The sequence below is a fragment of the Moschus berezovskii genome, chromosome 15 (genome assembly GCF_049115385.1).
Source record: "Moschus berezovskii isolate FMDL1 chromosome 15, NW_MosBer_1.0, whole genome shotgun sequence".
Lineage (NCBI taxonomy): Eukaryota > Metazoa > Chordata > Mammalia > Artiodactyla > Moschidae > Moschus > Moschus berezovskii.
In genome coordinates, this window is record NC_142474.1 from 73877777 (window position 1) to 73901724 (window position 23948).

General features: G+C 53.2%; 2 protein-coding genes across 2 annotated transcripts in view; one reads left to right on the forward strand and one right to left on the reverse strand.

The window, feature by feature from the left end:
* PFKFB3 (6-phosphofructo-2-kinase/fructose-2,6-biphosphatase 3) overlaps positions 1-20811 on the reverse strand; it is an 82249-nt gene extending 61438 nt beyond the window's left edge. The window contains exon 1 of the mRNA XM_055427015.2: positions 20670-20811. Within this exon, the coding sequence (XP_055282990.2) occupies positions 20670-20685 (16 nt within the window). The 5' untranslated portion in view covers positions 20686-20811. The remainder of the gene's footprint in view (positions 1-20669) is intronic.
* LOC129556835 (uncharacterized) lies at positions 22-21803 on the forward strand. Its single transcript, XM_088844206.1, has 2 exons — positions 22-328; positions 18895-21803. The coding sequence occupies exon 2, from the start codon at positions 20118-20120 to the stop codon at positions 20988-20990; it is 873 nt and encodes a 290-aa protein (XP_088700332.1). The 5' UTR covers positions 22-328; positions 18895-20117; the 3' UTR covers positions 20991-21803.
* Positions 21804-23948: the final 2145 nt, after the last annotated feature.

Here is a 23948-nt window from a genome sequence, read left to right on the forward strand (position 1 = left end):
GACATTCCAGGGAGGAGGCTCCACAGCATCTTGTTCCGACCCCCCACTGGCTTTCCCTCAATGACTAAAACACCAACTGGAACACTACTACAAAAACAAAGGCAGGTACAGGGACCACTATTTCCCTCCTTCTGAGTCAGCCCTCCAATTGCAGAATTTGGGGCTCCAGCAGGGACGTCCTGAACACAAATTTGCATTTCAGCAAGAAAGTCTCCAATGAGTCAGGAGCATTCAGGTTTTCGGAGCGCTGGTCTCTCCCTGCTGCGTCATCATTTCTGGGCAGTGACCTCCCAACTCTTCTGACGGCAAACCACCACCTCCCAAGAAGGTATGTCTTTAGTTGTAAATTATATACACATACCACTGTGCTGATAATATTATGTACATTATAAAACCTGCTTGAAAATTAGAAATGAAAAAGGATGAGTTCACAGTAAGTAGAAAAAGAAGTTGTGGTATTTTCTTCTGGCACTTGAAGTCATGCTTTGGGCGGTGAGGAGGGACGTGGCGTGAGCTGCCTTTCCCAACAGCGAGACTAAGGGAAGGAAGCTCGGGGTCCTGGCAGACACAGGTCATCCTCCGGCTTCTCACTCCCCTCACCCCCCAGGACACTCTGCTCCTGCTTGACCATCACCTCCGTACAAATCCCACCTCCACTCTTCTTCTTCATCTCCCCTCTGCACCAGCCACCGCCCCAGGAATTTCTGTGGCTGAAGTTTCTAGTCCCTTTCAAACATTATGTCTTTCTGTACTCTGTTTGTTACAGGGACAGGAAGGAAAACACACATGAGGCGCAGAGGAGGGTGGGAGTGAGCTTGGAGAATAGAGCTCTCTTTTGATGTGAAAGCCATCCGTCCTCTTTCTGATTTCTAGATCACCAAACAATCTAAGCAGTCTCTCCGGATAAGATGAGGATCAAAGTACAGAGTGTTTTAAACTGCTTCTAGGCTCACACCCTCCTATCTTGGGATAAGGATCTATGGCTCTTTCTGGAGCTCCAGTAAATGGTAAACTTGGTTCTCCCGCGGAAAGCAAACTAGTCTCCTCATTAGAGAACTGGTGGGCGGGCCCCCGAGGCACATCCCCCAATGCCGCCACTTCAAAATAACCACAGAAAGAAGTCCAGGAGATTGGACACAAAGAAGAAAAAAAAAAAAAGACTCCCAAAATGTTACTAATTTAAGGTTCCTACAAACAGGGAAGAGGAAAAGTCAAGTCACTCCGGTGAGCAAGTGAGACACACAACCAGTAAGAACATCAGTCTTCCCAGTGCAAACCCAGAACCTCAGAGATGCTGGAGGTTCAAGGACATGCACATACAAAACTGAAATGGAAACTTTATAAAAACACAAATGTGAGAGGCAGGGAGGGGCCAGTCCTCCCTGAGGGTCTCTGACTCTTCTGGCAAATCTTGTAGCAGAGCCCAGGAACTGGAATCTCACCCCAGGACATACACATTTAAGGATGCCACAGCTTTTACAGGGGCTTCCCAGGCGGCGTAAGTGGCAAAGAGTCCGCCTGCCAATGCAGGAGACACGGGAGACACAGGTTCGATCCCTGGGTGGGGAAGATCCCCTGGAGTAGGAAATGGCTTGTCTGAAAAATTCCATGGACAGAGGAGCCTGCTGGGCTACAGTCCAGGGGATCACAAAGAGTCAGACACGGTTGAACACGCACACACTTTTTAGAAGGATTTTTAAAGATTCTTTAGACTTTGAGCCTCTCTCTGGACCTCAGAAAACTACCTCTTTCTCGTAGTTCCTCCCCCACACCCACAACAGGCAAAGGCAAGTTCACTTACACACACCCCCCCACACACACACACACACCACACACACACCCACACCCACACACACACCACACACACAAACACCCCCACCTCCTGGCAGCCTAAGGAACAAAGTTTCAAGATCAAAATAAAAAATCCCAGGGGAACACGGTCTGCTCTGTACTTACTGAGGACACCTGTCTCCCAACAGCTCCCGAGACTGGCCGCGGGTTGAACCCTCTTCTTCCCACTAAAGCTAAGATGCCTGTGGCCACCAGAGACCCCATCAGAGCCCCACAGGCTGTGTGAGTGAGGAACACAGTCCTTCTCTTCCCAGGCGCAGGGCCCACCCAACTGGCTACTCCCAAGAAAGCAGACGGTGGTCCCTGCCAGAAAACCTGGGGTGGCAGGAAGGGGGTCATTCGGCTGAGGACCCCTTCGGAAGGTGTAGTCCTGGGTAGATGGACCTCTAGAAGTTTCCTGAACACAGCACTGCAGACAGCCTGCCTTTCCACAGGGCAGGCCTGGGAATCACAGTTAGGTGGGTCTGGAAGGGCACTGAGCCCTTGTCGGGGCAGCAGCAGTGCTGACCACCTGCCCCCCCCGCACTGACCAGACCAGCGCACTGAAGCCCAGACAGCAGCGGGTGGCAGCAACATCCTCAGAGCTAGCATCACTGGGCAGAGGGCACCAGCCATAGATTACCAAGCACGTGCCAGGCCCAGACCGGGCTGCTTCTTGCTTCATCCTCACAACCACCCCCCAAGGCTGACAGGTGAGGAAACTGAGGCAGAGCAAGAGGAAGGAACTTCCCCAAGGCCACACAGCTGGTGTGTGAACCCAGGACGCGAGCCTCCAGAGCCTGCAGCAACATTGCACCTCTCACGCTCACTTGCACTCCCATCCTCCAGCACAAAGTCTGAGGCTTTGATCTCATTGACAGAATCTCTTACTGAATGAATTATAAGTGAACAGTGAAAGACAGCTGGCTGGGGAGCGGAACCTTGGCTCAGTAAGCAGGAGAAGTGGGGACCTCACAGTTGGGAGATCTGGGCCCCACCCCAGCGGTCCTTCAGGATGAGAAGGCTGGGGTGAGAAGGGGGCGAGCTGGGAAAAGAAGGATGTGATTCTACCTTTGCTCCCACCCTAATCCTAGGATGTTCACCAGTAAAAATACAAACCAAGCTACTATTGTTACCGAGTCCTAGCTCTCTCTTGGAGAAGGAAATGGCAACCCACTCCAGTACTCTTGCCTGCAAAATCCCACGGATGGAGGAGCCTGGTAGGCTACAGTCCACCGGGTCGCGAAGAGTTGGCCACGACTGAGTGACTCACTTCCACTTTTCACTTTTATGCATTGGAGAAGGAAATGGCAACCCACTCCAGTGTTCTTGCCTGGAGAATCCCAGGGATAGAGGAGCCTGGTGGGCTGCCGTCTGTGGGGTCGCACAGAGCCGGACACGACTGAAGCGACTTAGCAGCAGCAGCAGCAGCAGCTCTCTCTGCTTGCTGCATGATAGGCCAAGGAATCCAAGAGATGAGGAGTTGAGGCAAAGGAGACACTTGAATGGGTAGCTGGCTGACCAAGAAGATGGCAAGCTAGTGCCTCAAAATAACCATCTGATGATGCTGGGGGGGGGGGGGGGCGGCTGGTGTAGGGCCTGGGGGGTGTCTCTTCTTTTATAGACCAGAAATCCCAGGAGATGAGGAAGCAAAATAAGAAGGCCATTAATCTTGCAAGTATCTCCTAGAATGGCAAGCCTCAGGCAAGGGATGTATTAGGTGGACAGGGCTCTGAACAAAGGCACTTTAACAGTCAGGCAGAAAGGCAGGATACTCTGAGGCAGGCCCTTCCCTATAACAACAAAAGCAATGAAAAGCAAATCAAAGAAACAGTTCCAACACGGAGTCAGAACTGGCTTCTTTGCCAACACTATCCCTTTAGGACGATGCCCATGGGGACTTCCCTGGTGGTCCAGTGGTTGAGAGCTCATCTGCTGATGCAGGGGACACAGGATTGCTCCCTGGTTCATGCAGATTCCACATACCGCGGGACGACGAAGCCGCTGCTCTAGAGGGTGAGCTGAACAGGAGAAGCCACGGCAACAAGAAGACTGAGCACCGCAACTGTAGAGCAGCCCCTCGCCCGCCATAACTAGAGAAAACAACCATGCACAGCAACCAGAGTAGACAGAAATAAAGAGCAGATAAAGGAAATTCAGATGATGGCCATGAAGGTTGTGAGGAACAGGAGAGTGCAGGAGAGGACTTGGCAGATAGGAAAGAAGGGCAGAAAGAGGCCAGAAGGAGGCAGGCAGACACACTTCACTCTGTGGTGCTGCTCAGGGCTGGACTGGGCTGCCTGGGAGATGGCCAATGTCTTGGTACCCTGGAGACGGGAGGACCCAGGAGGTTAAGGGTGAATAATCAGGAAACTTACTGAAAGGAAAAAGAGTGGACATCCAGCAACAGCCGCCTCGAGGTCTAAAAACTGTGTGCAGGGTGGATGCAGCCGCAGGCAAATTCCTCTAGGGGAAGAGGGCTCAGCCTGGTATTTTCTCCCTGGGTTACTTTTATAAGAAATTGTAACCAAGTTCACTAGAGATCCAAGAAAAACTGGATTCTGCCTCCTATGTTACATGCATTTCACACCCCTACCTTCCTCCCAGGGGTGCTAACCTGAGAAATACTGAACAATACATGTAGTGGAGACAAAAAACTACTCCTAAAGAGCTCAGCTTTTCAGAAAGCTTGAAGATATTAATTCATAATGTGAATCCAAGACCTCAAAGAGGGCCACTTCCTCTATGCATCTTCTCTAGAGGCTAAAAAGTGTGAACTCTTGAGGCATTAGGGGCCACAGACTGAAATCTAACCAGCCTGGGCCCTCCCCTCCTGACTTTTCATGGCACTTTGTCTCATGCTGCCTGTAGGACTGACACACTCAGTCCTACTTGCTCCCCCAGACCTCACTTCTTACTGTATTAGTCCCACGTTTACCTGAGTCTAGACAGATGGAGTGCACAAGGGGCAGAGGGACAGACGCAAAAAATGGGCTGGGAGGTTGTAACCAAGACTGATGACAACTGGACCCTGTGACCACATTTGTTAAACTCAAAGTCAGGACTGTTTCAACAAGTTGAGAGCACTTGCAGGACCAACGGAGCAGACATGTGCCCTGGTGGAAAATCTGACTTGCTGGTGAAATGGGGGGACCTCCCCCTTCTCAGGTAGCCCTGGTATCCTTGTCTGGCCTAGGATAAGATCCTTCATCAGATACAGAAATCAGTGACACGGCTAAACAGGGCTGGCTGAACCTTCCAGTCCCATGCACTCCATCACTGCAGAAACACTTTGGCACTGTCATTACCCACAAAGTAACCCACTGCATTAAAACAGATGCATTATGAAAAATGAAAAGGCTCTGGAATCTGGCAGATCAGAGTTTGAATCTATGCGCCACCATTTTCCTATTGAAACAAGTAAACACCTATCTGTACCAGGTTCCTGGATAAAACTCCAGCAAGGTTCTTTGCTGCCCATTCTCCTTAATTGACCTGAAATTCACCTGCCATAAACAACCCTGATCTGTCCCCTCAGGCAGTATGGTACCAGAGCAATCCAAGAGTCCTTCACATATTTGTAGCTGGGCTTGTGTGCCCCTGGGACCTGCCTAAACACCCCAATTCTTCAACCACTCCTCACGTGACTTGGTTTCCTGACCCTCCACTAGCTGAGTCACTCTCGAAAGTTAACTCCAGACCTCCACCGACCCAACTCATTCTAGGCTCCGAGTGAGGGTGAGGGGCTGGGGAAAGAATTGTTCAGCTAGGGGTCGAAGCTTGAGACACCTAAGCCTCAACCCATGGGGGCTGGGAGAGCTCGCACGCAGAAGGTGGCCGCGGTTTCCTGGGGCCACTGAGGCCCCCAACCCTCTGGAGATGTCCTCCAAGGGAGGCTGTGCAAGCTGTTTACACCGTGTCACACGGAACACCGCGTCCACGATCAGTTTGGTACATCTTCTGGTACATCTTTCTGCCGGGCAGGAAAACGAAACGCGGCCACTTGCACCGTTTACTTCCCGAAGATAAAAACACTGCACGGGCTTACGCAATCTCCCCTATCCCCTATCCTTCCTCTTCTGCGGTGCGCCCTCCCGGCCCCGCCCGGATGGCAAACCACCTGCCGCCCTAGTTCCTCTGGCGCTTTAAACAAGATACGGCCACGCCCGGGCCTTCTCGGAAAGAACCCTAGGCCGGAAAATGAAACCAGGCCGCGGGGAGGGTAGGCGCCGAACCCGAACGCGGCGCCTGCGGATACCGCGGGGTGCACGCCACGCCGCGCCCACGTGCAGGACCCGCGCTGCTGAGCGGGCTGGGGCGGCGCCACGTGAACGCGGCGTGCGGCGCACCGGGGCGGGGCGGGGCGCGCGCTGATCGGCCGTGCGCCGCGCAGGCAGCCAATCCGCGCGCCCGCCCGCGCGCCCGGCCCCGCCCCGCCCGCCCGACCCCGCCCCGCCCCTTCCTGCCCCACCGCCGCCGCCGCCGCCGCCTGGTGTCCCGGGGTGACCTCTCCCAGGGCAGCCGGGCTCAGCTGACCTGCGCGCCCATCGTCAGCCCAGGGAGGGCGAGGCGGCGGCCGCTGCCACTGGGGCAGGGCTCCACCTGCAGGCTCCTGCCTGGCCTCCCACGGCGGAGGCCCCGCAGACACCTGCCCTCTGCCTGCCCCTCTTTCTCCCCCAGCCCCTGGGCCATCTCCGTCCCCGCAGCCTGGCTCCAGGAGGTGTATCGAGGGCGGCAGAGCCTGCCACCCTAAAATATGCCTCCTGGCTTAAGGATTATTTTGAGCTGGTTATTTTAGAGAGACCGCAGAGACAGGAAAAGTTAACCTTTTTATAAGAGAAATTCACATTAGAAGGGGTCCTGTTTATGGGAGACAGTGCTTCTTCACCGGAGACACCTGTCTGCAGGGCGCTGGGGGAGGGTGTTGTGGACCACACCTTTCCTTCATTCTGAAGCCCCCAGACCCTCATCCCTGTCCTTAGTTCAACTGCCTGGCAGCCTTTTGAGTCTCATATCTTTGTGGGTTTATGTCTGTTCATCATTTAAACATTTTTTCCTTCTATTGATCCTTTTATGAGGGGAGAGGCAATCTTCATCGAACATTTTTTATTTCTTCTCCTTTAAATGCCTGGTGGTCCTAGCTGCATGTTGCTTATCTGCTCCTGGCCGTGGGTGAGGAGCAGGCCTGTTGCCCAGAGGAGTTGGGGGCACTCAGACAGCCGGTGCGGGGGTGCTACACCCTGTAACTTTACGGTAAAAATTCTGTTAAAGTAAAACACATGCATTGTGAAATGACTGGCAGATACAGAAAGAACCGAAGTATTCCTGCTTGTGGTCTCCTTCAGAACTCCTGTCTGCAGATATTTTTTAAGGCCCCAGAAGATAGGATGATCAGCCCCCAGTTGTGCACTGAATTTATGATCCACTTACTGCCATCACTCATGGGGAATCAGTTATTCAGCACAAGGAATTTTGGGTACCAAATTAATAATACCAGAAGTAAAGGAGAGTGAAGATTAAAAAAAAAAAAGGGTCACGGTGCAGCTTCTGGGATCTTAGTTTCCTGACAGGATCGAACCCATGCCCCCTGCAGTGGAAGTGTGGAGTCTTATCACTGGACTGCGAGGGAAGCCCCAAGATTTAAAAAGAAAAGATTCCTGGGGAAAATATAGAAGGTAAATATGCAAAATTGGGAGGAAGGAGAGGAAGAGCTATCTGGTATTGGGCCAGAATGAGAGCAGTATGAATTTATATTTTTTTAAAGCATGTTTCCTAGCTCTATCCACTGAAAAGTCCCCAGAAACAATGGTAGCCCATGAGCAAAAATCAAACCAGAGCCCAGGTCTGACTTATAAACACCATCCTCCAGTGAAAGAAACCAGGGCTCTTTGGAGCAGCCGCTGATCCCAAGGCTGAGACAGGATGTAGAGACAAAGCACCTGGTGGTGCCAGAAAAATAAGGAAGAGCTCAAAAGTCAAAGGGAATGTGTCAAAAAGACATGGCAGCCAACTTGAAAGGGTGTCTGTTAAATCTGGGACGTTTTGAGCGTTAAAATCCATCAGGTCAGGATTGGATTCTAACACATGTGATCATCATTTTAAAAATCCTCGAATTCATATGGATAATTTAAGAGAACATTCTTGATTTTGGGAGGAACACGCTAAAGTATTTAGGGATGAAGTGTTAGGATGTCTGCAATGAAGTCTCAAATGTTTCAACAACAACAAAACACCCTGAGACAATAACACAGTAAAATGCAACAACCGCTGGGGAATCCAGGCAATGCGGGTCATCCCCTGTGCTGTGCCTGCAACTTTGCTAAATGCTTAACATTTTTTAAAGTAGAAAGCGATACAGACAGAAATGGAAAACTTCCTCCAGGCCAGGAGTATCACTCATTGCTGACACATGCAATGAATGCTCCTGGACCTGAGAACTATTTTCTGAGTCATCAAACATAAATCAACACAAAATACATATGCAGTGAAAGGGACATGTCTGGGGCAAATGAGTCCCAGGTGTTTTGTCCAACATTCGCTGCAGAAAGGTTTCCATCTGCTCCCAGGCCGCCTTCTCAGCAGGGCAGTGTCCCCCCAGGGAGGCTCACGTGCTCGGAAGGGGCCTCTTTACAATGGACTCTGAGGAGGGCAGGTGCAGATCAAAGAGCAACGTGGACATTGATAATTAAGAAGCACATGGGGTCACTGAAAAGGTCTCCTGAAACCAAGGTCCCCACTTTGGCCAGTTATATCTCCTTCGTGACAGGAGGTCGGCCAGGCCCGTGTCATTCATTCATCACACACTTGCTGCCGTGGTTCTCAAGCCTTTGGGAGGAGACCCAGGATGGCCTGAACTCTGTTATCTCATGTTCCAGGGCCCTCCTCTCAGGGATTTTGATTCATTCTGCACATCCCCCCAGATGCCCTGTGTGAATGGGACAGCAGGTGTCCTGGCAGGAATAACTTAGGACTTCAATCTAAGCAGCTTGAAGAGGACAGTGTCTAACCCAAACTGGTCCCCTTCTGAAAAAGAGGCATTTGACTTGTTAACCAGGTAGGGCAATGAAGGAGAGGTACAAGGCAGAATAAAACCCGTGGAAACACCCCTCAGAGAAGTCATCAGAGCGGTGTTACAGGGTCAACAGCACACGGAGGCTGAGGGGCTATGGGCTCCCGAGCCAGGGGGCTACAAAGCCCAGAGGCTCTGGACACGGCCCTGGCTCTGCAGCCTTGTGTTCCTTCCTGTGAAGGTCAGGCTCCCCTGCATGGACCTTCCGTGCGATCACTGTCAGGGGCTGGGAGAAGATTCTATTAATAAGTTAATCAAGAAGAAAGAAAGACCCTCAAGTCAGAGAGTGATATCCTTTGAGGCCTGAAGTATTAATGTTCCTACTAATTCTTTCGTTAATTCAGTGTATGGTTATCAATCATACCGGGCCCAAGGCTGGACAAGGGGACACTGCCCAGGAGCTTCCGGTCCAGCTGGGGAAATGGAGTGAACACACTTTATGGCATAGGAACCATTACCTCCGGAGAGAGAAGGCTAGATCTTGCAACGTAAAGAATTGCTTCCAATGTCTTAGCGGATTCAACACCTACAGACATTTGAGACCGATCGAGATTTGAACACTTGCCGTATATATGTTACACCTCGGCTGAAAAACACATAAAATGTAAGCCAATAACAGAAAGACTCACTTAGGTCTTGGTGTAAACCACCTTTTTGTAATCACCAAAGATGTCAGGTATATGGATCCCCAGATAAAGACAAGATGACACTTCAGAGCAGACGAGACTGTCCTGTTGTGATTTGTTCAAGTCGCCTATATACCAGCTCTTAGTGTGACGCACACTTTGTAGAGGGGATGAAGAACAGGGATTAATGAAAACTGAACGACCTTCAGGATACCCATCGAGATAACTAGATACACTACATGTATTACCAGTTAAACGTAGGAATCATTACTGTAGTCCTTTGGGTACTAAAACGCAAATGCATATTGAAGAAACCAACCCTGACAGCATGAGAGATGAAAGGATCACTAGAATCGCACAGTGCACTTGCTGGAAGAGATGACCCAGCCAATTCCTCCTTTAATAGAAGAGAACAAAAGTCCCAAGAGATGAAGGGACCATCAGAGGACCCTGACAGGCAGAAACATCACAGGACTGGAATCAAGTCCCTCCTGCCCACCCAGTAAGCTCTCCCACACCCCCTGAGGTCTCCTGGGGCACCCCCAGGCCAAGGTCCATGTCACTCCTGCCCGGAACCCAGCGTCCTCGGAAGAAGCAGAAAGACGTGGTAGGAGGGCAGAAGTCCAGATAGAGACTGGAACCCAGCACCAGCCTCGGCTGTTCCTCCTGGTCACCCATCACTTTGGCAGGGTCTGTGAAATCTTTCTCTCTTTCTGCTCATCCAGAAAGTGGAGAAAAAACCTTGCTTCTTGAAGACTGAGAAAGCAGCTGCCATGAAGACAATGAATATTTTTTGTCTGGTTTTTGGAACGGCTTTCCTGAGACATAATTCACCCATTTAAAACCAAGCAATTGTAGGACTTCCCTGGTGGTCCAGTGGCTGAGACACCGAACTCCCAACTCAGGGGGCCCGGGTTCCATCCCTAGGCAAGGAACTAGATCCCCATGCCAAAACGAGGATCCCACGTGCCGCGACTAAGATCCAGCACAGCCAAATAAATTATTTTTTTAAAAAAAGCTATAAAAGGGAATAAAGTGTTTTAAAAAAAAGCATATTGCTTAGATTTTGTGGCTTTTATTTTTTTTTAAAGCATCTGTATCCAATGTTTTGAGTTTTTTTTAATAGTCATGGGCAATACTGAGTGTAGCTGTCTTCAGGGTGTAGCTCATTCAGATGGCCACAGAATACTCCATTATGGGGCTATACCAGGATGAACTCATGCTTCTGTTCTTGTGCTTTCGGGGTGTTTAAAGGGACTCCTAACAGAGTCTTAGTGGACACCAGCTGCCCAGGAGTCTGTCTCGGTGACACACCCAAGAATAACACCTGGTGACAAAGAATGACACCTGGTGACAGGATGTATGGGTATCCACTTTGTAACACAGCTCCAGGCTATTTCCCAGGCACTCGAGTCAGTTCACTCACCCTCCAGCAATATGTCAGAGAACACCCTTCTGGCTCACGTTCTACCCAACACTCCATAACGCCAGCCTTCCTGTCAGCAAAGAAGGGGAAAATGGTGCCTTCCACCACGCTCTCCACCTGCATTTTCCAGAGTGGTGAAGAGGCAGAATTTCTTTTTCTCCTTCATCCCATTACACACTGGCTGATTTCTGAAAGGTTTTCCCAGGCCTTTGGTTATTTCTAACAGGAGCCAGAAAAAGGAACACAGCCACAGAGACACACAGGCCACCCCACTTACTGGGCACAGCTGGTGCTTCTGGGGTACGGATGACCGGTTTACCGTCATGCCCTGTATTACGTAATGGGAGGCGACCACAAATGAAATCTGTAGAAGTTTTATAACGAAGAAACCGATTTCCTCTAGAGCAGTCAGTGACCACATGACCTTTCCCTGCATTCAAATGACTTTATACAAAAAAGCTTTAATATCATCTGGGATTTGCATCAAACATGATTTCAGCTTGAAGTGGGTTCCATGTTTTGTTCCCCATTTTTACGTCTGGGAAATGATGTCATGACAGCAAACATGACTCATGGTAAAGTGGATGCTGACTGACTCACTTTCGTGAAAAAGGGATGACATTTGAGTTTTAGGTTTTTCATGCAGAAGCCAGGCAATTTGCAGATTCAGATTCCTTTGCTGTTATTACAGCAAGTTGCTGATAACATTCTTGTTCTGATTTTCTACTGTGTCTGCTGACAGAATTGCTTCGAAACTTATCTTCCATACTTTCCAGTCTGTAACCCAGGGCCATAAAAATAACTTGCATTCTATTTGTTGCTCCAAAATGAATGTTTTCAAACCTACTTCTCCAACAAGAGGCCATCCAGGGGTCATCAAGCCCAAAGCACAAGGGTTGGCAGAAGGTGGGTCAGGTATCCATCCCAGTTTGCTTGGGATGAGGAAGCAGCTGGCTTTGGGGACTGTCAATGCTAAAATGGGGAGATCTCAGGGACATGGACTCGACTCCTGGTCAGGGAACTAGAAGACTATCTGGAGAAGACTCTTGAGAATCCCTTGGACAGCAAGGAGATCAAACCAGTCAATCCTAAATGAAATCAACCCAAATATTCACTGGGAGGACTGATGCTGAAGCTGAAGCTCCAATACTTTGGCCACCTGATGCGAAGAGCCGACTTATTAGAAAAGACCCTGATGCTGGGAAAGATTGAAGGCAGAAGAGGGCAGCAGATAATGAGATGGTTGGATGGCATCACCAACTCAATGGACTTGAGTTTGAGCAAGCTCCAGGAGATAGTGAAGAATAGGGAAGCTTGGCGTGCTGCAATCCATGGGGTCGCAGAGTCAGACACGCCTGTGGGGCTGAACAACAGCAGGTACCGAAGATTCCAAATGCCGCGGGGCAACTAAGCCTGCGTGCCGCAACTACAGAGTCTGTGTGCAGCAATGAAAGATCCTGCATGACACAACTAAAATCCGATGCAGCCAAATAAATATTTTTTTAATAAAAAGAACGGTCAACGCTGATTTGACTTGAAAGCCAGTTTCTTCTTACAAAAAGCGTCTGTCTGGAGATCAGCCCAGAGCAAACTGGATCTCTGCAGATGTCCGCTTGCCAAGTCCCAATCCTCCTGAATCCTCTCACGGTTACTCAGCAGTCACTGAGGCCCCAGCCCCACTGTGACCTGCCCTGTCCGCTGACCACGCAACTGTCAACAGTAACATGCCCAGCATGGCCACAGGTCAGCTGGGGGCAGTCGTGGGAGCCACCCCAGCTCTCTCTCCCTCCACATCCAATCCATCCACAGACCTGCCATCTCTGCCTCCTGAATACATCACCTGCAGTCTGGTCCCAGAAGGGCAGCCACGTGCCAGCCTGAGGGCTTTATAATATAGTTGATTTGTGCCTGCCCTCCACCAAGTCCCTCCCAGGGCCTCCCATCCCACTGCAGGGAGGAGACCAATGCCTTACAACGGCCTTGAGGACCCACACCACCCCGCCACCCCTTCTGCACCATGACCGGCACCCACCCTACCTCAGCCCCTCCCACCTCCATACTCAGCCCAGGGCAGCTGCAGGGCCTTTTCGTCTACACATGCCCCTGCCAGACACTCTCCTAAGAAACCACAAGGTTCACTCCCCACCCCCTTCGGTCCCTGCTCAAATGTCCCCTCAGTGACCATCCTATTGCAAACAGCAGCCCCCCACCCCCTGCCTTCTCGTCTTGTGTTATTTTTCTACCCAGCGCGGTTATCCCGTGGACAGACGCTGTGCTCACTGTCTCCCCGTCAGAATGGAAGCCCACGAGGGCAGGCGTCTGGCCAGTTCCCTGCTGCACCCTTGGCGCTTCACCCGATCCTGCTCCACGAGGCAAAGGACAGACATGTGCTGTGCAATCGAAGGACTTCTGGAGGCAACTGAAGTAACATCAAAGGGTCGGGGTTGTTCGACCCATCCGGCCTCCCAGTGCGTCTCCTGACTTTTCTCCCAAGTTCCTCAGCTGTAACCCCCTCTTTCCTCATGTTCCCCAAACATCTGTTTTCTGATGTTTCCCCAGAGAAAGGTGGCCCTTGCAGATGGATGGCTGCGTGGTGGGGGCCTCCCTCCTTTGACACAGATTCACAAAGCCCCCCACCCCACTGAGTTTGGGAAGATCCCTTGCACCCCCAGACCTGCCGAAGACCCTCCGTCACACCCAGAGCCCAAGCGGCAAGAAGTCTGGAGGCGCCCTGAGGGCTTCCTGGTCCCTGAGGTGCAACGAGAGCGTTCTCAAGAGTGCTGGGCTCTCCCTGTTCGTGGCCTTGAAGTGGGTTTGCTGAAGCCTGACCAGCTTCATTGTTAATGAAATGGAACTGACTGGAAATGTCACCGTCTACCTGTATGCTAAGGATGAGACTGTTTCATGAATCTTTCTTCCAGGCATCAACTCAGTACCATTAAATCAAAATTTCTGGCACATCAGACTTTTTAAAAAAGCCCCCAGTTAACCCAAGTGTGGGCTTCCGTGGTGATTCAGATGGTAAAGAATCCGCCTATAATGCAGAAGACCTAGGTTCGATCCCTGGGTTGAGAAGATCTCCTGGAGGAGGGCAAGGCAACCCACTCCAGTGTTCTTGCCTGGAGAATCCCCATGGACAGAGGAACCTGGCAGGCTACAGTCCGTGGGGTTGCAGAGTCAGCTATGACTGAGCAGCTAAGCACAACCCAAGTGTGCAGCCAGAAATAAGACAGACGGTGCCCCTGGAGCCCTGTCCCCAGCCACCACCTGCCACCCCCACCATCCTGAGGCCGTGGTGCTAGGGGCCTGGCTTTCCCCGGGGTCCTGGTTAGGTCGGCCGCCCCTGCCACCCTGGGGCCGTGGTACCAGGGGCCAAGCCTTCCCCAGGGTCCTGCTTGGGTCTTTCTCCCTCTCTCTTCCTGCACCTTGCTAAGCTCCTGTTCACCCCCACGGGCTGATGGAACCTTGCTCTCCCTCTGACTGGACTGGCCCAGGTCCCCAGGTCTCTGGATGAGCCCAAGCAGCCTCAGGGGGAGGCCTCCCTGAACCCCACTCTAGGTTCAGCAGGTCAAGCCCACAGTCAAAATACCAAAGCAGTTGGTCCTTGGAAAGAACACGTTTGTTCCCTCAAGAGCGTCAGCACCCCTGCCCATCCCAGCAGAGGCAGGCAGGGCCGGACAGCCCCACACCCTCCTGTTGCTCACACATCGCCTGTCTGACCCCTGCCCAGAGCTTCGACATGCCCCCCACCCGAGCTGGGCCCCCATGCTCAGTCCCCGGACACAGGTGCAGCCAGAATCCAGATGGGCCGTCTCGGGCCAGTGGGATAAGGATTCGCTTCTCCCTGGCACCCAGGACACTTCAGTTGCCACTCTCCTGAGATGTCAGCTCGTCCCCTGGAGCTGCTGGGAGAGGCTGTCCAGGGTGCCCAGGACAGAGTCCCTGGAGGACACAGTCCAGTGGGGGCCCCCCCTGCCTCCCACAGCCCAGCTTAGCTAAAGGAGCTCGGAGGGACAGACAGAGCAGTAAGCGTGTGTGACGAGCATCCAAGCGGCAGGGGAGAAGCATCGGTCCCTGGGCCGGAGCTGGAGCAATCTCAGGGTGCCAGCCCCTTTGTTTCCGAATGGTCAGCTGAGGCCGAGGGCTGTCCTCAGCTCCTGGGACCCACTGAAGATCAGAAGGAAACAGGAAGGCCACCCACAAAGGAGCTGGGTGCTGGGAGACAGGTGATGGCTCAGGCAGACCTGCCCTGGGAAAACCCTGTGAAGTTCAAAGAGAGACTCATGTCCCCTGCTGCGGCAGGGGGCGGGCGCCGGAGGCTCGGACATTTCACGGATCCACAAATCCTGAGCACGTGTGAGCAATGGGCACTTTTAGCTCCACAAGGAGAAGAGAAGAGCGTCTACCTGCACGGGGCCCCCAGGTATGAACCCACCAAGGTGCAGACCACACTCAGGCACACAGCATCAGGTGCTGTTGTTAAGGACGTACCGTTTCACCCAGAAGCATCAAAAACATAGGGACCATTGTCAGAATCACAAGTGTGTCCGCCTTGCTTACATTTATGGCTTGGTGTTGTCTTTATTTTAGATTACACGTGGGAGCATGGCCGTAAATCTTTCAGTGATCAGGGAATCTGACAGTCTTACTTCGGCTCTACAACTGCTTACCACAGAGAAAAATGGAGTTTTGGACAAACTAAGCAGGCACAAGGATTTATGAAGCACTTGCAACCCCCTTGGGTGGACAGAAGTATGAGATCCAGGCCCTCCCCAAATCAAGGGCAAGCAAACTGAGCACAAGTAAGTGCCTGCAAGAGCCCGATCTGCACAGAATAGATGGAAAACAGGGCAGAGAAAACTTGAACTTGAGCAGGGTCTTAAGGCAGGACCAGAAGCCTGTGTGTGTATCCGCGTGTGTGCAGATGTACCATGAAGGATGGTACATCTCCCCCTCCCCAACCTGGGAGGGGGCGGTTGGCTCCCCCAGGGGAGAGGATGAGGGCGGGGAGCCCAGATGTGGGAGCATGGGGTCCTGGGGGCCACCACTGGATGCTCAGGACATGGACCACGGCAGAGGACTCGCTCTAAGGGAACAGGAAAGCATTCGAGGGGCACAGCTCAGGGATTAAAGGCCTAGGAGGACAAAGCAGAGGCTCCTGTGGGGAACAAGGGGCTCAAGGAAACGAGATGGCCCGGCCTGGCTGGCAGGTGCTTCCCTGGGACAGAGTCTCTGAGATGGAGCCTCCTGCCCAGCAAGCTGCCCCGGACCCAGGGGAGGAGAGCGCCCCACGACATGGCCTGCCTGCAGCAGGACAGAGGGCGGTGCTGGCCTAGCGCCGGAGTGCAGGGGCTGATGGAGGGACGGGGGACCAGCCCAGCCTTCTGAAGGGTGGAGTCGGGGTCTTTTGCAATCCTACTGGGAGAGAAAGGAAGGAGAGGGCCCTACCTTGGGTCCAAAAACCCACTGACAGCAGCTCACCTGCAGGAATCCCTCAGGGGCCACCTCTCCTGTGATGGTGGCACTGGTCTGTGCCTCCACTCCCAGCAGGGGCCGGGGTGGCTCCCTGGGCAGCTGTAGCCAATCATCTGGCCAGACCAGGGCACTGAGTCCTGCTCCTGACAGGTGTGCCCTCGGGGCCACGGGAGAGACGGGAGAGACTTGTCTCCACGTGCAGCTCCATGCCTTCCTCGGGCCTCCCTCAAGGACTCAGAAGATTCAGGCATCTGAGTTTCTCTCTGCTCCTGTCTAACGTGGAAAACGCTGCTGGTCCATAACTGCAGACTTTTCACGCTGCTCAGTCTCAGCCTGATGCACAAAGTACCACATCCCCACCCAGCCTATCATCGTGGGCCAAGCTGGAAAGGCAGAGCCTCGGTCCAGCTCTGCTCAGCGCCCAAGCTGACTGCTGCGTACAGAGCCTCACTGAGTCTCACTCCTTCAGTGGATGTAACAGTCCTGGGGTGGTTGAGAGGGTGAGTGCACACGTGCAGAGCTCTCACCTCAGGACTGGAAGGTGCTCCCTAAGTGTGAGTTTGGTTTCTCACAGTTATTTATTATGAGAACCTCACCCTTCTCCCCATCCCTTCTGAAGGTGGGATGTGCAGGAATACCTAGGACTCCACCATCTAAAGACATTTTTCCAGCTTCTCCACCTGAGAGAGTCCCAAGAATTTGGTCCAAGCCCCAGACTCAGAACGGAGCACCCCTCCACCCCCTAGAAAATCACCATCCAGCCTAGCTTCAAAGTCCTCCAGAGCGGGACGTGCCAGGTTCACAGATTTAATCGCCCGATTCGCTGCCTTCCTCCTGGGTTCCCACCTAAGATTTTGCTGCCCCCTTTGTTATCATGATTTTCCCTGATGGTCAACATCAGAGTGTTTCATTGTCACTCTGGCCCATCTCAAGATTCCAGCAGTTCAACCAAGGGTCCCACTCTGTTCCCCCACACACACAGCCACCAGCCCTGGAGCTACCAAGGAGAGAGGCCAGGGCGGGTGTGAGCGTGGTGAACATGTGAACAGCATGAACATGGCGCCGGCATGTCATCCCCCAGCCGGCGGGGAAGGTCATCGAAGGCTTCTGCCCACCACCCCAGCCCCACCGTTCACCCCATTCGGGCTACATGGTTCCTGCTGCTGTCATCACGGCAGGTGGACCACGCCCAGGGGGCTGTGACTGCAGGTAGAGAACCTCCAGCGTGCCTGGCGTACAGCAGACGCTCCATCTAAAGAATGAATGAGGGAAGGAGCACGTGAATGAGCGAGCAAGCAAGGGGTGTGCAGTCACGGAACTCTGTCATTGCATTCAGTGCCGTCGACCGAGCCCCTCCAGGGGCAAGGCACAGGCCGAGAACCGAAGCCTGAATGGTGATCTGTTTGTCGCCCCAGACCCACGGCCACGAAGGGCAAGGCCAGGTCCCAGCAGGTTCGGGTCCCCACAGGCTGACCCGCACACACACGACGAACTTCCTGGCCCTCTGCTGCCAATGCCCTAGGGTCAGAGGGAGGGAGCGGCAAGCCGACTCTGCGGGGTCACGAGCCACCAGCATCCTCCAGAGAGGGGCAGGCCCCATCCAGCCATCGGCTCCAGTGACCACTGGACCTTCAGCGCCCCCCCGACCTGGGGTGGGACTGCCGGGGCTTCTGTAATACCCACTGTGGTTTTCCTCTCCCCTATCCCGCACCTTTGTAATAGGCCCTTCACTAAGCTCTTCTCAGCTTGCCTGGAATGAGCGGGCCAAGTGCTTCCTGCCAGGCCCTGATCCAGCTGGTCCCCGAATCTGTCTTGCAAGACACAGAAACACAGCCTAGGAGACACAGCGGTCAATTAGCCTTCTGGGTGTGAGCCACAAAGGGGCCCTCCATCTGGCTTCTCGCCGTTTTTCAGGGAGAGAAGAAAAGTCTTTTCATTTCCCATTTTTTTAATTATTTTTTAAAAATACTTAATAGATTCAGATTCAAATTCTTTAAAGTATGAGTGAGTGAAGATGCTCAGTCGTGTCCAACTCTTTGCGACCCTATAAGCTGTAGCCTGCCAAGCTCCTCCGTCCATGGGATTTTCCAGACAAGAATACTGGAGGGGGTTGCCATTTCCTTCTCCAGGAGATGTTCCAGACCCAGGGATTGAACTCAGGTCTCCATCACTGCGGGCAGACTCTTTACCATCTGAGCCACCAGGGAATCCCCCCTTTAAAGTATAAAAGAGTATATATATATACGTACACTGAAGTCTCAGTATATATACTGTGCGTATATTCTGTGTATATGTATACATATAAGTCTCTAGCAGCGGGATGGTTCCCGGGATGGAGTGTCGCAACCCCTCTCACAGGCTGACCTTTCTACCTCCTGACAGGTCCAGATGCTGTCTCATCACCGAACTGGACTAAACGTACCTGGTCTGGACCTAATTTCCACTCACTGCGTTTTATTTCTCAACAGGAGGTCCCAACCCAATCAAGTGGGTAAGTTCTGCTTGGCCTGCAAGCCCGCCAGAGCCTTGCCCTGGCTCACAGCAAAGCTTCTGAAAAAGCCACAAGGCTCGTCTCTCACACCCTGGACCCTACAGGAATCAGTATTTCAGGCAGCCACGTTCTTCTCTTCAGACTAGAGAGAAAAGTCAAAACATGGTGGGCAGCGTGAGGACAGAGGTCTGCTGTGACTTAACGAGGCCGTCACAGAGGGAAACCTCCACAGGTGAACATCGGCTCAGCTGCCCAAGGACCTACTCCTCCTGTGAAAGGCTGGCTCCCTCCGAATGAACAGCGGCTGTGCCTCCCAAGAGTCTGCCTCCAGAGACCACACGGACGCAGTAGATAAATGACCATTCACGCTGCAGCTACATGAGGTCAGGTGGGGACTCTGGGGAGTGTCCAGAGACATGGCAGCCCCATTATATGGAATAATGGAGCCATTGAAGCCGGTCACTTTGGGACCACGTGTCATCAGCTGAGGACCTGACAGAACCCTCAGTCCCTGCACTGAGCTGTCACCTACCTTCTCAACATCCCCACAGGCCGGCATGCAGACTTCACAACCAGGACCTCACAGTGGCACCGTAGCAACCTCTGTTTAAGGGACAAAGGCCAGCAGGGTAATCGGGGCAACCCTAGCATTAATCTGAAGATGAATTGAGATGATGAAAGAAGTGTAGAGACTGCCAGAAAGGTGGGTGGAGGCAGCGGGAGGAAGCCACGCGGCCAGTCCTCAGATCCCAGGTGTTCCAGAGGGAGTCGCTGGCATGGGTCACTGGTACCCAGGTGGGGGTGGGGAAGCCTTGGGTCCCAGTGACAGTGGGTCCCTAAGCCCTTGCCAATATAAGTAGAAAGAGCAGGAGTCAATCAGAGCGCTCTGTTTGGAAAGTAAACTGAGTCTCCTCCATCCATCCTGGGCTCCAACCTGAGGATGACGCGTCCTGGCCCAGCTCTGCAGCGCCCGGGGCACAGCAGGGCCTCCATCACCCCGCCAGGAAAATGAGCCACGGGAGTAGCTGGGGCTTTTCTGCAGAGGAGCAGGGCCTGAAAGTGGGCCCGGTGGGAAGCTCGGTGCAGGCTGCCGGGCACAGGGAGGCAGGTCTTGCCTGGTAGGCGGGCCGCTCCTCTGTCGGCTGCCCCGCGCGCCTCTCACCCGACCCACACGTCCCAGCTGACGCGCTCGTATTGCGGATGAAGAAACCGAGACTCTGGTCGGCTAAACGACTTCCCGAGAGTCAGAGGGTAAGTAGAAAAGGCCGGAGGCAGGACTCCCACTCGGATCTGCTTCCACACCTGCGTGCTACCCCGCCCGTCTCTCCGGGAGGCTCGGACCGCAACCCGCGCGCGCCGCCGGGACCCCACGCTGCGAACCTCTCGCCACCACTGGCCGCCATAGAACACTCCCCTTCCAAATCTTCAGCCCGCCGGGAGGACCCGATTCCACCTGCATCTCAGAACTTGCTGCGGCGCGATCGGGGTTTATCCAAGTACCGGGACCCACGCTCTGCGCGCGGCCTCTGCCGCGCGCGCTGCACACAGGCTCGGGCACGTGGGGGTCAGCACACCGGGTGGCCGGAGGCGGCGACGCGGGGTCGGAGGGGCCGCGCGGAAGGAGAGGGGCAGTGCGGGGCCGGTGGGCACACCGCGGCGCCCGGGTCCCCGCGCCGCACCGGCCTCCCCGGGCACCTGGCCGCTCAGGTCTCCCGCCCCGGCCCGAGCGCGCTCCGCGGGGACCCCGCCTACCTTTTCGGAAGGGCATCGCGGAGAAGTGCTCCCGAGACACTGAGGCCGAGCGACGTCCGAGTGCCAGCCCCGTGGCTCGGGGGCGCCTGCGGGGCGCCCGGTGTCGGGAGAGGGAGGGGAAAGGGACATATTTGGGCAAAGGCCGGCGCGTCACCGGCGGAGGGAGGAACCGCGGCGGAGCGGGAAGCGCGGCCCCAGGGCGGGCCTCGCGGAAACCGTTTAACCCTTGAGCTCCCAGCCGGCCGGCCAGCGCCGGCCGTCTCCCCGCTACTGCTGGGGTCCGGGTCCCGAGCTCCCCGACGCCCGGCCTGCCTCTCCTGACGCATCTGAGCGAAAACTTCTGATCGGGAACAAAATCTACTCCCTTATCAAAGCCTTCGGGCTGCTCGGGGGGGCTTCATCGCTGGAAGTGTTGGGAGAACTTTATTCCATTTTAATCTTTTTGTTCTCAGGCCCAGGAGATGGCTCCAACGCTGGCTGAACTGATTTGAAATTAAATGAGGGCTGGAGGGAGCAGCCACACGCACAGCTCAATAAGTATGTTAAAAAATAATGATGGTAGTGGGACTTACGGAACTGCAACCCAGAGAAATGGGGGAGGGGCGTTGCCCCTCACGTCACTGGTTTGCTTCAGAGACCAGCACCTGAGAAAATGCTTTATAATGTGATGGACTCAAAAAGACTCAAAGGCAGGTCATCCTTCCAGTCAAGTAGGAGTTAATTCCTGTGACAAGTGCTATTTCACGTTACAGTTTGAAGATGTTAGCACAATCTCCTGATCTAATATTTAAAGCATCCATGCAAATAGCAGTTGGCATTTCTATGTAGCGAAAACTACCAACCAGGTGAGCTGGAAAAGTCAAAGCCAGTAGTTTGGTTTTTAAAATTTTTTTCTTAATCAGAATCAGAACCATTACTGGTTAACAGTCCTAACTACCTCCTCACCCCCGCACCCCCCGCACCGCACCCTGTTTTGAAAGAAGGAAGTGGCCATTGGGTCAGACTGTCAAGAGCCCTGGTGGAGCCTTCTGGAAAGACACTGTTACATGGACCCAGCTAGAGAGTTGGCTTGTGAGCCCTGGTGACTGCGTCAGTCTGCCCATAGGAGCAGGAAGTGAGGGACAGTTGGGAGAGCCCCAGATTCAATTCCATGATCAGCTCCCTCTGCCCTTTTCTCCCGCCATGAGCATAATGCCTGGTGGCCGTGCACTTTACTCCATGGTCTGAGCTGCCACTGAAGGCAAATTTTATCTAAGGCCAGATAAAGTGCACAGGACCGCACATCACAGATGCAGACTGCTCTGAGTCACCGAAGCCATGGGACGTGCACTTTGCGATGACGGCCCTTTTGTCCTTCTGGTTGGCACCTTTACTGCTCTATGGACTTGAATGACTGATTGTGAAATACACTAAGAAATCTTTGGTCTTTTGTACCGGTTCTCGGCACACAGCTCCTAAAACCTTTGAAATCTCCGGAGTGATCTTCTGTATGCTAGTTAGAAGAGCAGTGGCCAGGAGCCCCTGGACAGTTACAGGATAGGAGCTGGTGGTCAGAAAGACCCAGCGTGATTAGAGGACTGGAAATGGAGCTCAATCACCAATGGGCAATGATTTAATCATACCTGGTCGCGGAGAGTCGGACACGACTGAGCGACTGAACTGAACTGAACTGAACTGAACAGAACGAAACCTCAGTCAAAACCCCACCATGGCAGGGTTGGGAGAGCTTCTGGATGCTGGGCATGTGGAGGTGCTGGGAGGGTGGGGCACCCAAGGAGGCCAGGAGGTCCTCTGCCCCCCTCCCCTCTCACCTGCCCCCTGCATCTCCTCTGCATGGCTGCTCCTGACTTGCATCCTCTTCATTAGCGTTAGTCGCTCAGTCATGTCTGACTCTTTGCAACCCTGTGGATTACAGCCCACCAGGCTCCTCTGTTCATGGACTTCTCCTAGCAAGAATACTGGGGTGGGTAGCCATTCCCTTCTCCAGGGGCTCTTCCTGGCCCAGGGATTGAACCTGCATCTCCTGCACTGCAGGCAAGTTTGTTTAGTATCTGAGCCACCATAATAGCGGTAAAGTAAATACTTTTCTGGCTTCTGTGAGCCTGTCTAGCCAATTATCAAACCTGAAAGGATGGGGTTGGAGGAACCCCACACTTTGCAGACAAACTCGACAGAAAATGGTACCCTGGACAGTACTTGTGACAGGTGTCTGAAACAGGGCAGTCTTGAGGGACTAAGCCCATAACCTGTGGGATATGGGCTAAACCGGGGTAGTTTCAGAACTGAGTTGAACTTCAGGACATCCAGTGGGACAAGTGGCTGTTGGTGTGGAAAACCCACACGTTTGGTATCAGAAGGGCTGAGTAAAACCAGTTCAGATTCATGCAGCCTGATCTCTCCACTTTGAGTATAACGCAGTGTAGGAAACAGGACTCCTTACAGTCTGGTTTCCCTCCCATGTTCAGAGAGCTGCCCTCTCTGATTTTTGTGGTGTCTGTTTAACAACCCTGAGAACATTTGTTCTTTCACCACCAGTCAGAGGCAGCCAACAAGGATTGATGTCAACATATAATAACAGAGTGCTTCTGCTTGTCCCTTGCAGAAGGGAGGAAATAGCCCAGGCAAGTTCCCACAGGAGGTAAGAGTGTCACGGACAGTGGGATTTTCTGAGACACTAACTTATCACAGGCACTGCTGGTGGGGAATGGGCTGGGGTGGTGGGTCCTGGTCCTCTGGTTTGCAGATGTGGAGCAAAGGTCGGGAGCGATTTGAAATTTGGAATATGTTCCCAGGCCCTGTCACCAATGTAATATGAGTCATAAACTAAGTCATGTCATCAGTGTTCAGCAAGTTTCAGTTCTGTCAGCTGACATTTCTGTCCTCGGTCTAATGGAGTATTGATTGAACACTTCTCTACTAAGGAGCTCTTGGTGAATCGAAGTGGCATTTTTAAAACCTACCCTAATTTCTAGAACTGTGAGGAAACTCCAGGGCCTCTCCTAGTCCCCAGGTGATCATCAGTTTAGGATGGTCACCGTTAGCAGAATCATCTGAGGTCCTGAGGCCAGAGGCACTCCACTCGCAGGCAGGAGAGGAGAGGGGGCTGGAGGGCTGCTCACACAGATCGCTGGGCCTCAGCCCTTGTTTCTACCTCAGTCTGGGGTGGGGCCCAGTGACTGACCATCTGTCAAGAAGCCCAGGTTATAAGGATGCTGCTGGTTCTCCTGGTTCAGACTGCGCTTAGAGAACCAAGAGGAAAGTGAAGCTTAGATGGGAGGC